At 42.4% G+C, this 13,268-nt stretch overlaps 1 protein-coding gene across 15 annotated transcripts in view; it reads left to right on the forward strand.

The window, feature by feature from the left end:
* Eri3 (ERI1 exoribonuclease family member 3) overlaps positions 1–13,268 on the forward strand; it is a 132,714-nt gene that overhangs the window by 23,570 nt on the left and 95,876 nt on the right. For all 15 annotated transcript variants that reach the window (XR_007352051.1, XM_048815522.1, XM_015485110.2 and 12 more), the window contains one exon: positions 10,705–10,821. Coding sequence is in view for 14 of the 15 variants with exons in the window: in XM_048815522.1 (XP_048671479.1) it covers positions 10,705–10,821 (117 nt within the window). In the remaining variant the exon portion in view is untranslated. The remainder of the gene's footprint in view (positions 1–10,704; positions 10,822–13,268) is intronic.

Below are 13,268 nucleotides of genomic sequence, written 5' to 3' on the forward strand. Positions count from 1 at the left end.
TTTTTTTTTTTTTTTTGTAGACCAAGCTCAGTTGTTTGATGTGAGGAAACTGATATTCGAGATGCTTTCTCCATCTCTGTCTCATTGGAAGAAAGGATCCTGCATCATTTTTATTAAGATGCCATTGGGATGATTATTTTTTATCCTCTTATCCTGGGTGTTCACAGTACTTAAAAAGCCCCCACAGCCTTTCATTTATGTGATGAGTTTTGAGTTCCAGAATTGAGAATTGAGAGAATTGAGCCATAGCCTTAAAAGCTGGAGACAAGAGTCTTCCCAGATTGATACCCCGACCTCCCCACCCCCAAGTCTGCAGCAGAAGGATGAGCAGGCTGGCCCAGGCAGAGGGGGTTTGTTTGAAGTACATCCATAGACAAAGCCCTAATAGATAGCTGCTGAGAGAATAAGAAAGGAGACAGATCAGGAAGGAGACCACAAACATCAGGGAAGCTTTTATTCTGAAGTAGAGGAGCCTTGAAGTAGGCTACTGTTTGGATCCTGTTCTGCATGTAGTGGGCCAGTGAGAGATGTGGAAGGTCTGTGAACAGCAGAACAGTTCTGTTACATGAGAGGCTCTACTTCTCTTCTAGTGTGGTGGTCAGTGTCTAGTTCCTGGGGAGCCATTCCAGTTAAGGGCTGATCTGAGGGCTAAATGCTGGCAGAGGCTCTTATTTGGAGATGCTAGTATTGCTCAAGGTAAAGACTGCACAGTGCAGAGTCCATGGTGAGGTTGGGGGCAAAGTTAGTGAGCCAGAAAGGAAGTTTAAATGTGTTGTTGAATGGAAGGGAAAAAAATAGAAATAGCAACAGGAATTCATGGGAACAAAGAGGAAGATGTTCCAAGGGTTAAAAATGGGTGTAGAGAAACTTGTTTGAATGTATTACTTGAGAGAGATGTTAGAGGGCTGGACTAGAGCAGTGATGATGGAAATAGAAGTTATGTGTCATAGCCCTTAGGTGTGCTGGGAAAGAAAGAAAAGCATGAGAGCCATGCTCTTATCTAGCTCTTAACTCCCTTGGATTGTAGTGGGCTACTGGGAAGTAACAGGCACTGTTACTTCAAGAGATTGATAGGGAGTGGAGCTTGTTGTAAAGGGGAGCTCAGAGTTTAAGATCCACATCAAAGAGAACTTACAGGGGGGCAACTGTTTCAGGTGAGATCCTTAGTGGTAGTATAGGCAGTAACCCCTCTAAGATCTGTTTGAGACACTTTTTGGCCATTAGACTAGAAGAGGTAGGTAGTTGTGGTTAGATAAGAAAAAAATTAGCTAGAAAACTTGGAATTGTTTTTGGCCTGGGGGGTACCAGGGATTGAATTCAGGGGTAGTCAACCACTGAGCCACATCCCCAGCCCTATTTTGTATTTTATTTAGAGACAGGGTCTCACTGAGTTACTTAGTGCCTTGCTGTTGCTGAGGCTGGCTTTGAACTCTTAATCCTCATGTCTCAGACTCCAGAGCTGCTGGGATTACAGGTGTGCGCCACCATGCCCAGCAAAACTTGAAATCTTGCTCTCCAAAATTATGATAAAACAGAAAGCCCTGATTTGAGATTGTGGTCCAGGGACAATGTCTTCTTGTTCATAGGTACTTTTCCTGGCACTAGTAGCATTAAAAGGCAAACTGGTAAACTGAAAGGGATTGGTAGTTAGTTGGGGCTGGGAAAGGTAAGAGCTCATGAATGGGCTGAACCATGCAATTTTGAAAAAGTCTACTTTGACTGGAAAGGAAACATGACTAGAGTACCATTGTCAGGGGAAGCCCCCAAAGGAAGCTCATGGTGATGATGTAGAATTGGTTGTTGGTAACAATGACAAAGAGTCCCCAGGTTGGTGCCTCATGATCTGCAGGAATTTCTGTGATCCTGTTCCAGATTTGTGGCCAGTGTTAGAGAAGCATTTCTTAGAACTAGAAGTGGCAAGACAGACTTGATAAGCTCCTGACTTGTGTCTGAGAGTTCTTCATAGAAGAGGTATCCAAACCTTCTTTATGGTCCATTTGGACAGAAACAAGGTGTTCTTCTGGAAGTTTCAAAGAATAGTATGCTGAGCACTGTGAAGGTAGTTGATGTCCAGGTCTGCTAAGGTGGCAGGCATCACCACAATGAAGAAACCTCTTGATAGCTCCCTAACAGAGATGTACAGCTTGCTCTATTAAGTTCTGGATGTGACATGCCAGTTTTTCTCCCTAAGCTCTTGGCATCAAGGAAGATGAAATTTGATGGCAAGAGCCAGGGATGGTTGGCAGATCTAAAGGACTTTCCCCAGTGGGGCTTAAAAGTGGCCAGAGTAAGGGTTTATTCTGAGAGAAAATGAGAGCCTTGAGTTCTGATTCTAACTTGGTCACTGTCTCTGTGGCAAGGAATGTAACATAGATGTTCTAGACTGTTACGCCTTTGCTATTCAAAGTATAATCTGTGAACCAGCAGCGACCACTTTACCTTATTAAAAGTAGAATATCAGGCCTTATGCCAAAGCTAAATAGAATTTGCAGTTTAACAAGATCTTCAGGTAGTCTGAAGACTGAGAAATGCTATTCTAGTCTGAACCAATACTTCTGAAACTTCAGTGAGCATCAGAATGACCTAGAGGGTGGATTAAATCCAAGATTGCCCCCCTTTGCCCCAGCTTCTGATTCAGATAATCTGAGGTAGGGGCCAGAATTTGCATTTCTAACAAGTCCCTAAGTAATGAGATGCTGCCTATGAGGAACTGTGGTTTGAGAACCACTGACTGCCTTAACTTTCTCATCCATAAAATAGGGGAGTAATTCCTGCCAGCTAATGGAGATGTGGGATCCCAGGAGCTAATGTGTGAGAAAAGGGTTCAGCGCACAGTGGGCAGGATGACAGACTGTATATTCTTGCTTAGTAGTTTGATTTTTTTAAATCTGTCATGTCAGCCCATTTTCTGTACTGACTTTTGGCCATCAGATGTGGACAGAAAAACAGGGAATCTGTGAGCTTCCCTATGGGGAAATATCAGCAGTTTCTATGGATGGAAATTACTGAGCAGGCCTTCCTGAATCCCAGCCAGCTTCTCTGGGCTCCTAGCCATGTTGCCTGACCAGAACTCTCTGTGTGCCTGAGTGAACCTGGTTCTGTCTTGATCACCTGTTACCCCAACTCTTCAACCACAGCCAGTGAATTGTTAGGACAGTATTTGGATTGACTGGAAAAATGGTAATTCTCTAATCAAGCCTCTGATGCATCTTGTGATTCTGAGCAAATTACATGACTTTCCCCCAGCTCTTTAGGGGGAAAATAATTGACTAGGCATTGAATGCATGTGCCCAAGTCCCAGAGTGGAGACTTTGGGCCTCCAGAGTGAGAGGAACTGAGGAAGAGGCTATTCAATCTAACATGTTGGTTAAACGTGGACTCTAGAACTGGACTATGTAGATGTGAGTCTTATCTTCATCACCTGCTAGCAGTGTGACCAAGGGCAAGTTACTTTTACTCTTTACTGCCTCGGTTGCCTTATTGTAAAAGGCAGTTAATAATAATACCAATATTATAGAACCAATATTATAGAAAGATAAAATTAACTAATACATGTAAGTGCTCAGAGCAGTGCCTGGCATATAGTAGTTATACGTGTTGATACTTATTGGTGGGATTAGTACTTAATATTATTTTGACCCATGGCATTGTGGGAAGCTATTGGTGTACAGCAGGAGGCTGGAAGGCAGACCCTACTTTTCTGGAAGCATACTGAGAACCATCTATTCCTCTATCAACATAGTGGATAGAGTCAGGGCACTGCCCAGAAAGATTTGTTTGTCTTCCATTGGAATGGTAAATTGGGCTTAGTACCCTATTCTATTTCCATGCTTGCCCTTAGTGCTGCCTTCAGGGGACCTCTCCTGCACACAACTAAGATTCGTTTAAATTAATTACATGACAAATATATGCAAGTAGCTACAAAGAAATCATTTGGTTGTTTATTGCCCTGAAGGGTCAGCTTCACAAAGGCCACTGATATCTGAAGTTATATATAATCAGGTATGTAAAAATGTTTGAACTGAAGCTGTTTCAGAGTCACCTGCATATAGAGGGAGACACAGGTGTGCACACCTCTAGGTGAGGATATGGTTTGTGAGGCTTTTGCTTCCCTTCACTTATTGATACTGTGTTGTTTTGAAAAATTCTGATTTTAGTAAAGGTAAATTACAGTTCACTCTGTATCTTCACCCTCTCCAATAAAGAATAGCAGTGTCTGTTTTCACCCTTGTTTCTATATTTTAACTGCTTTGGGGTCTTGGAGGATGGGTGGAGTGGAACATACAGGTGAAAAATCAGGCCTTTAAAGCTCTGATTTTGTACCATTCCTTGTTCTGAAACTTTGAGCATCAGCTCTCATCTGTCAAAGTGTAAATCAGCAATTAAAACCCAAACAGCCAAATGCCAAAGATGACCCGAAGCACAAAGCAACTGACAAACAAGTCCGGACAAATCGACGGGTAATTTATAAGCTTTGCCCTAAAATCTAATTATTTGGCAATTCGAATTTGCAGCCAGCCAGGGCTCGGCAATAAATTTAACCCGCCATAAATTATTTAGGAGCAGGCTGTGGTGTAAATCAAAACCATGAGTGTTTGTTTAAGAAATAAGCTCCTTGTGCATAAAATGTCTTTTTTTTTTCCTCCAAGAGAGAAACTGTTAAGCAAACCATGCCCCATTGCCCAGTGCAGCCCTTATTTCCACTGTCCAAAATCACCTTTTCCCTATGGCCCAGAGACCCCCCTTGTTCCTTTGGAGAAAGGGCAAGCCTTTGCATGGGATTTTTATTCAAAACCACCCATTTGGATAAAACTCATCTTGTGCCAGGTACTCCTTTTTCTGTCTTGAGGTGTGATGTTGCTTTTGGATTTTATCAAAACTTTTCAGTATAGGAGCAGGTGCGTTTTGGAATTTTTTTCAAACGGGAAGGAATAGATTAACTGTTACTGTCTTCAAATCGAGGAAATGCCAGTTCCTTTTTAGATTAAGAGGGAAAAGCCATGAAAAATGATCCACTCATTCTCTTATTTCAGATAGGACCATGGAAACATCAGCTCAGACAGAGAAGAATCTATGCTTTGGAAAAAAGGGCTAGAATGCTCCACTATTAACCATTGTCATGAATTCCAGCAGTCTAATCTTAGTTCTTTCTGCTTAGAATCAGTATTTTTTGTTGTTGTTGTTTTCTATGTATGTATGTATGTATGTGTGTGTGTGTATATATATATATATTTTTTTCCCTTTTTGTTTTTTTTTCAAGAATTGAACTCAGGGGCACTTGACCACTGAACCACATTCCCGGCCCTCTTTCATATATATATATATATATATATATATATATATATATATATATATATATATTTTTTTTTTTTTTTTTTTAAAGACAGGGCGTCGTTAAGTTGCTAAGGCTGATTTTGAACTGTGATTCTCCTGCCTCAGCCTCCTGAGTTGCTGGGATTGCAGGCATGCACCACTGTACCCAGCTCCAAATATAATCTTATTGCTGCAGACAGTTGAGTGAAAGGGAATTTGAATACCCCCAAAACAACCTACACATTTATTTCTTATAATCTACTGAAGGTGAGGTGAAATTTCTTGTGAAATGCTGTTTCAGTTTTGTCCTCAGTTTATCAGTGGAATCTGGGGTTCCTAGTTGAGCAATTTTAAAGCACCTGGGTTTAAAACCTCTGTTTCAACTCACTTAAAAAGGTAAAGGTGAATGAATACTTGCCTGGTTTTTCTCTTTTATTTCTCTGTCTTCTCTCCCCTTTAGAGGATTTGTAGTTGGCATTTTATTGAGAGAGACAATAGTTACAATAGGTTTGAAACTTTGGATACTTGACAAATTGAAATTCTGAGGATTTTTCCTCAATTGTCAAGTTGTAGCCAGTTCCCCATCCACTACCAGCAGACCAGTATTTTGGATATTTTGCTCTGCCCTTGGACAACCTAATGGTGTAGGTAGTTTGTAGGTGCTTAGCTATCCCTATTTTAGCACCAAAAGTCCTCTGTTCCCTGAAACCCTTGGCTGCAGACAAACTTGGTAGCTGGTTAAAGGTGAAACTGTAACTTAGTGGTTTGTAGCAGTTGAGGGAAGAAACCACTTAGGGATAAGAGAGTGGTTGATCTAGGAGAAAGGACTTTAGAGTGTTATATATCTCTATATTGAATCCTAGCTCTGCCACTTGCCATCTTTGTCTTCTCAGGTAGATCACCCCTGTGACCTGTGGAAGGTCCCCTGAAAGCAGAGTGTTTTCTGTTAGAGCTAGAAAATCATGAAAACATCAGCTCAGACAGAGAAGAATTTATGCTTTGGAAAAACAAGCTGTCTTCCTCCGTCTTCTACTTGTTAGCTTCTTTGTATGTATGCTCAACAACATTGAGAGTGAGGATTGTGGACCAGAACAGATAGATCTAGGATATAAACTGAAGGCTCAAGGTTCTTGCCCTCCCTCAACTCACAACCTAGAGTCATCCATGCTGCTGCAACTATGTTGGAGACTTTTCAGTGGCAATTCTCTGGAACTTTCTGCCTGGGAATCCTCATACATTGTTGTTATAATTTGAGAACAGCCTCTCTTTCCAGGAGACAGTAAGACTGAGTGTAGCCCTTCATATTAAGAGAATCAGACTTTGTTGACCTATCAGACTCTGAAAGCTTGCTAGCCCTACTTTTTCCCATTTGGAATCTCACCTTCACCCCTTACTGGCAATATAGTCATAAGTAAGTGACTTACCTCCTTTGGGCCATAGTTATGAAAATAGGGATAGTAATGATTCTATTCCCACCTTGTGAGTTGTTCCCTTTTGGCACCTAGCACAGCATCTGCCACAGAGTACATAGTAAATGGAAGGATATAAGATGCTTTTGTTTTTCACATGTCCTGGAGATTGTTGGAGATTGACTACTCTGCATCCTTTTCACAGATTTTGAGCTTCTCAGGGAGAGGTACCACTTCTCATTGTATTTATCTCTATGTTTTCATCTAGTCCCTGCTTGGTAAATAGTCGGTGCTAAATAGTATTGGTTTATGACCTACTGATGGTGTGGATGACATGAGAAAACGTATGTGGAAGCACATTTTTGTAAGTAGAAAAGCATAACACTTTGTATGTCCCTCCACTAAGGTATTTATCACAATGTACTGTTCATTATTTGCTCACTTATCTTTTACATTCACTAGTTCATGTACTTCTCTAAAGCAGAGACTATGTCTTATCTCTAAATCACACTCCAACACTTCATGATGTCAGTAGGTACTCAGGTAGTTTAATTGAGTGCAAATGGCATATGAAGATAAGGAATTGTGAAGCTGTTATTAGGGGCAGGAAAGAGGGCTTGTAAATACAAACTGGCTCCTTTTTCCTTTCTGGTGCTGCCATTGCCCAAGTATTCAACTGTTCCTGAAAAGAATTCTTCCTTGGGGAATGATGAAATTGGATGTGGGGAAAAGAGAGGGACAGGGATAATAGTTTCATTATCCGAGCAACTGAACTTAGAAGCTGGGACCTGGGCACATCTTCACAAATCCTTGGTTAGAAATGATGCTATCAACCTGTAGTATTGGGATTATGTCTCTGATCATTATCAGCTAAAAACTGTCAAGGAAGTGTTTGGCATGACTTAGGTACACTTGCTGTAGTGACCTCAGTTTGGTGCAAGGTAGGCCTCCTCTTGCGTGATTGGGATGTTGGGCCCAATATTTTCAAGTCTGTACTTGCTGAATGGTATGGGAAGATAAGAAATACATAAGTGAGGTCCTTTCTGCTCTGACTTCTCTGAAGGCTTTTTATCAAGAGCTCTTCTTTTGCATCTTCAGTGGCTTAAATGAATATGCCAATGTGCAGGCTCATTGTTAACAATTCCTGTGCAGCCAAAGGGCTCCTGCAGTCATGTTTTGAGACTGGCTCTTGAAAGTCCCTCTTGTTACTGGGGAATACTCCTGACTGATGGGCTAGCAACATCAGAAAGGTGTGTTTATGATAGGCCCAGTCTGATGTGTCCTGGTCGGTGGGTCCAGGCATCAAAGGGGTCCATGCCTTTTTCCCCACATGGAGCTGAGGTGGCTTGTTTTTTTGTCTCAGGGAGGGTGGCATTGAGTTCAAGCACATTGATCAGCTCCATTTCCCTATAGGTAAGGAAGCCAGCAGGAGGGAAGTTTGAATACTAACCTGCAGTGGGGAAACCCGAAGGCCAAGTTTTTAGGGAGTCTGTTGGGCATGCTGACTTAGGGCTGGTCAGAGCAGGAGCTGGAGTATGTACAATTTTATAATAAATACTAATGAAATTCCAGGTCTATAATAGCATTTCAGATATCTAAAACAAACCATGTGCTTGTAAAAAAGTGGAAAGAGATCAACTTTAAGCCATAAATTCTTGGTAATAGAGGAGTTTTTTTCTATTTATGTTTGATAGATATTTTTGTTTCCAGAGGAATGTCAACTCCTAGTTTCATAATGTATCATGGGCTTAAGAAAATTGAATTTAATAAAAGCCAAAGATGAATGGCATCCTTAAAGGTCCCAACACTTGTCTTTATTAGCAGGACAAACTGCAGGTCTCCAAACACTGCTTCTCTCAAATGAAAGTTTAAATGAAAAGTACAGTTGTGTCACAGGTTAAATTTCATTGTGGGCCCAGCTAACATTGTTAGTGAGGAGCTGGCTATATTTGTTTCCTTAGACACCAGGGCAGCCAAACTCACTAGGCTATGGGGCTCTTTCTATTGGGGGAAGTGTTTCTCCTACTTAGTGGAAGGGAAGAATTTGTGGAAGGAAATTCAGGAGTCAAATGAGCCCAACTCAGATGGGATGCACTTCAGAGTTGGCTCTTGGAAATCTAAATATCTTATTTTTCAGGGGGACCAGTGTGTATGTTGTGTATGTGTGTGTTCACGTTTGTTTTTCAGAGCAAACTCCTTTCTCTCTGGGCTGCTTTGTAATGCTTTGTGGGGAACAAAAGGCCTAGGGAATTGAAGAATGAGTTTTCTTTTCTCTTTGCATTAGGAGGAGAGAGCTATCACTAAGTCTTAAGCAGCATCCCAGGCCTCCTCCTCTGTCTCCCCTCTGCCTCCGCCTTGCAGCTATTTTGCCCTTCCTATGCTTGGCAATAAGCTCCTGTCAACTTCCCCATCTTTGGGGATCAGCCCAGAGAGATCAGGCAACCAGAACCTTTGAATTTCTCTGGCATGAAATCTGACTGCCTTGATTTGGTTTTTCATTCCTGCTGTTATGTGTTGGATTGAAATCAATGCTTTAAAAAGAAGCCCAATATTAGCGGGTATGTTTTCAGGGGAGGATATGTGGTTTCCCTGGGACATCAGGAGATGACTATTTCTCTTTTTGTTTTCCCACCCATCCATTTTCCCAGTGCTGTCAGGTGTCATCAGCCCCTCTGTCGCTTCCCCAGGCTGTCTCTGAAGAGAACCAATTGGCCTTGATTTCAGAGATACTGAAAAAGTGCCCTCTAGAATGGGGGTTCAGAGGCAGGGATGCTGACTGTTGGGGCCACTGAGTGAGCAAAGCCCCCCTTTTCTCTCTGCAGTGGAGGCCTTTTCCACATGCTAATTTGACTTGGAAGATTTTGCTTTTATTTATTTTTTTTATTATTTCCTATTTGTCTCTTCCAGATGTTTTCAGGGCAGTTTTTTTGGTGTGTGTGTGTGTGTGTGTGTGTGTGTGTGTTGTAAACTAATTCCATTCATGTTTTAAAAATTTATGAAAGCGCTAATAAAAATGTCAAAGTGGTAAAAATGTTAGCTTTTCCTCTGCTTTGATTAAATTTTGCAAACTGTTTTTGAATATTAAAAAGCAATATTTTTTTTTATTCTCTCTTCTTGTTTTCCCTCTTCTCTCTGGTGCGCGTGTGCTCTCCTGCCCTCTCCCCCCTCTGGTGTGTCCCTCCCTTCCCAGGAGCGATGTATGAGACATGCTGCACAGCCAGCGTTCTGCAAGCCTGTTTGCACACCAGGACCTTGATGCTGTGCATCTCTATTAAATAACGGAGACAAATTAATCTTAGAGACACCAAACAAATTGTCACTCCTCCTCCTTCTCTTCCATTACGTTCAAGTGGACTGGGAAGGGCTGGCTAAGCAATTGGGCAAGGGCCGGTTGGGGGTGGATATAAGAGGGGGAGAATGTACTGCCTGAAAGAAAGGTGGAAGGCACTAGCTCCTATTACTTATCTTCAGTTTTCTGCTTCTCTTGGTATCTCCTTTGGCTTTGCTTTATTTATTATTTATCTTTCTTTTTTTTCCCCCTCATAAAAACTAAAGAAACAGCTCTGTTTAAACTTCATGCAAGGAAATCTCTGAACTGGTCTGATGGCTGATTGTCTATATGGCAAGAGATCCAGACTCATTCCTGGACAGGGAACTTGGAAAAAGGAAGGAGGATCTCTTTTTAGCAGGCCTCTGCTAGAGAATCTGTTGGAGAAACTGTGGCGGATTATACCACTGTCTTTCTTCCCCTTTCCAGAAACAATGGAGATGAAGCATGTATTTGTCTAGTTCAAGGAGCCTGTGAGGCTACTAGCAGTGGGAGGGTTAGGACTATAACTATGCTGGTGCCATCTTGTTCAGCCTTGGGATTGGCCTGGAAGGAGTCATGAGCCCCAAACATTCATTCTTTCTTAAAGAGTTATCATTTGAAATGGTTGATTAAAATAACTTAACTTCCTTTTCTGTGTTTTTGGCATTACAGGAAATCATCGAGTTCCCCATCCTGAAACTAAATGGCCGGACCATGGAGATTGAGTCCACCTTTCACATGTATGTCCAGCCTGTAGTTCATCCACAGCTTACCCCCTTCTGTACAGAGGTAAGGGCCCTGGAGTTGAGTAGCAAGGGCTGCTGGGAGAACTTTGGGATTATTAGTGCTCAATATAGGCCACTTAGGGAAAACTTAGGTCTGGTTAGTAGTTAACGCAAGCACATCTTTTGGGCCTGGCAATTAGCTTTTCATAAAGTTGTGACTCCACTTGTGCCTGGAATTCTAGGGAGAGCAGTAGCACAACCTAATCTAGCTTCCCCAACATTTTCCCTTCCTTATCATTCCTGCTTTTCCTGGCGACTGGGCAGTTGGAGTCTGGGATGGTATTTCTGGGTCACAGATTCTTTCTAGTTCTATTTTCTTTAGGGTCAGTTGGCAAGAGGTGAAGATTTCAGCCACTTGGAAGGAAATGTTATGTTCAGGTTTTCTTAGCTTTCTATCCTTCTGTAAAATGATCCTGTATGGAACATTGGTTGAACTTGTGGGAAGCACACGCTATTACCAAGGAAAGAGAAGACGGGCTGGCCAAGGCTGAAAGATCCTTACCCTGGCTAGTACTGTACTGGCCACCTTGTCAGCAGATTATACTGACCCTGTTTTACAGATTATAAAACTAGGACTGACTGAGATTTTGAGTTTTGCTGAAAGCTCAGAAGAGCCATTGGCAGAGGGAAGGAGCCCCTGAAAGTTCTGACCTCCAGTACAGTGAGGAGAAGCCTTCTGTGGATGCTTTCCCCTATGACATGTCATGTTTTGCATCCTGCGGTGGAATCATGAGTCAGATACATGTAGTAACAGAGGTGATGGGAATGTGAATGTTCTGGGATCTTTTAGGAGTTTGGCACTGAGGTATTAGAGGTTGTGTGCCTTCATTTAGAGACCTACGTCCTACCTGTGAATGGAACAGGAAGAGAGAAGTTCTTGAGTAATCCCAAACATCTCTGGAGTGGAGTAGGCTGCAGGGGGGCCTGCTTGATAGATAGAGTTGGGCATCTCATTGACCTCTAGATTGACAGCCAAGGTGCAAGGTCACCTGGACTTGATGTCAGAATTTGCCATCCGTGGCAGGTGTCTGGTCTCTTAAGCTTTTTGTTCTAACTAATGATGTTGAGGTTTTTCCTTATTTTTATCTCCTGGTTTCCCTGCTTTCTCCTGGAACTCACCAGAGGTAAGTTCCAGGAGAAATTAATGTTTCCTTTTGGCTCCTTTTGAAAAAAAAAAAAATCTCCATTTTAATATGGTGAAAATTCTCTTCCTTTTGGGAAGGGAGGGAAGCCAATCACCTGAGCCCTCCATTGGCTCAAAAGTCTAAAGTCTTCTCGTCCTATTCTTCATCCTCTGTGTGAGGCCTATACCTTTTGGGCTCCAGGCAGACTCTGGTTTTGGAAAGGTTACTGCTGGTTTGGGACTGTTTACCACCATTGTTCCAGAGTATCTAGAGTGCTCAATATAGGCCACTTAGGGAAAACTTAGGTCTGGTTAGTAGTTAACGCAAGCACATCTTTTGGGCCTGGCAATTAGCTTTTCATAGAACATATGGGGACCAGAGAGATTTTCACCAGAGCAGGGCTGCTGCTGCTGCTGTTAGGAGGAGGGGAAGAAACATTGTGAGAATGTGAGGAAAGCCATGTTTCTTCTTTCTAGACAGTTTCACCCGAGGACATACATGCATAATTTGAGGGGGAGTAGGAGTATGGTTGGGATATTGCTATGAAGCCTGTTTGTGAAATAAGATTATGGTTTTGTTGCTGGCACTGGGTCATATTGTCTCGGGCTTCAGAGCTCAAAACTCTCCATGACCTGGCCCCTGCTTTCTCATCTCCCACCTGGCTCCTGTCACCCAAAGGCTGTCCGTCTATAGTTCATGTTTGCACATGGTGGTTCCTCTGCCTGTACACCACTGCCGCTCTCCTCCCTCTACCTCCTGCTTGTCTTCTAGAAGTCTGTTAATGGTCACCTTCCCTGGGAAGCTTTCCCTGATCCCAGCCTGGGTTGTGCTTGCCCCAGCTTTGTGCTGATCAGACACATTATACTTTTAACTATCTGTCTCCCCACTAGACTGTGAGTTCCTTGAGGACAGAACTAGACCTGATTCATCTCTACCTCATCATTAGGGTCTGATACTGAATAAACACTTGAAGTATCTTCTGTAGATAGACAAATGTTGTCAAGGAGTTGTTCCCATCTCCCCCAAAAGCAACTGTACTCCTGACTTGCTCTTTTGAGTAAGTAAAGTCTTTTTGGAAAACTTCAGATTATCTAAATATCGCTTTGTCTTCATACCAGGTAGAGCTGTATCACAGAGAGAAGCATAGACATAGGATGGAGGCTGTTCTGGAATTTCACCCACCCTGACAGTAGCTGCCTTTATGGGAAGGGGTGGAGGTCATTTTTTATTAGGAAGTGTAACAACCCCAAGCCCTTTCAGATGGTATCCAAGCTGCTATTCTGGTGGGATTTTCTCTTGTGCACAACAAGTTCTTATGAACCCGAGC

The sequence above is a fragment of the Marmota marmota genome, unplaced genomic scaffold, assembly GCF_001458135.2.
Source record: "Marmota marmota marmota unplaced genomic scaffold, marMar, whole genome shotgun sequence".
Classification (NCBI taxonomy): Eukaryota; Metazoa; Chordata; class Mammalia; order Rodentia; family Sciuridae; genus Marmota; species Marmota marmota.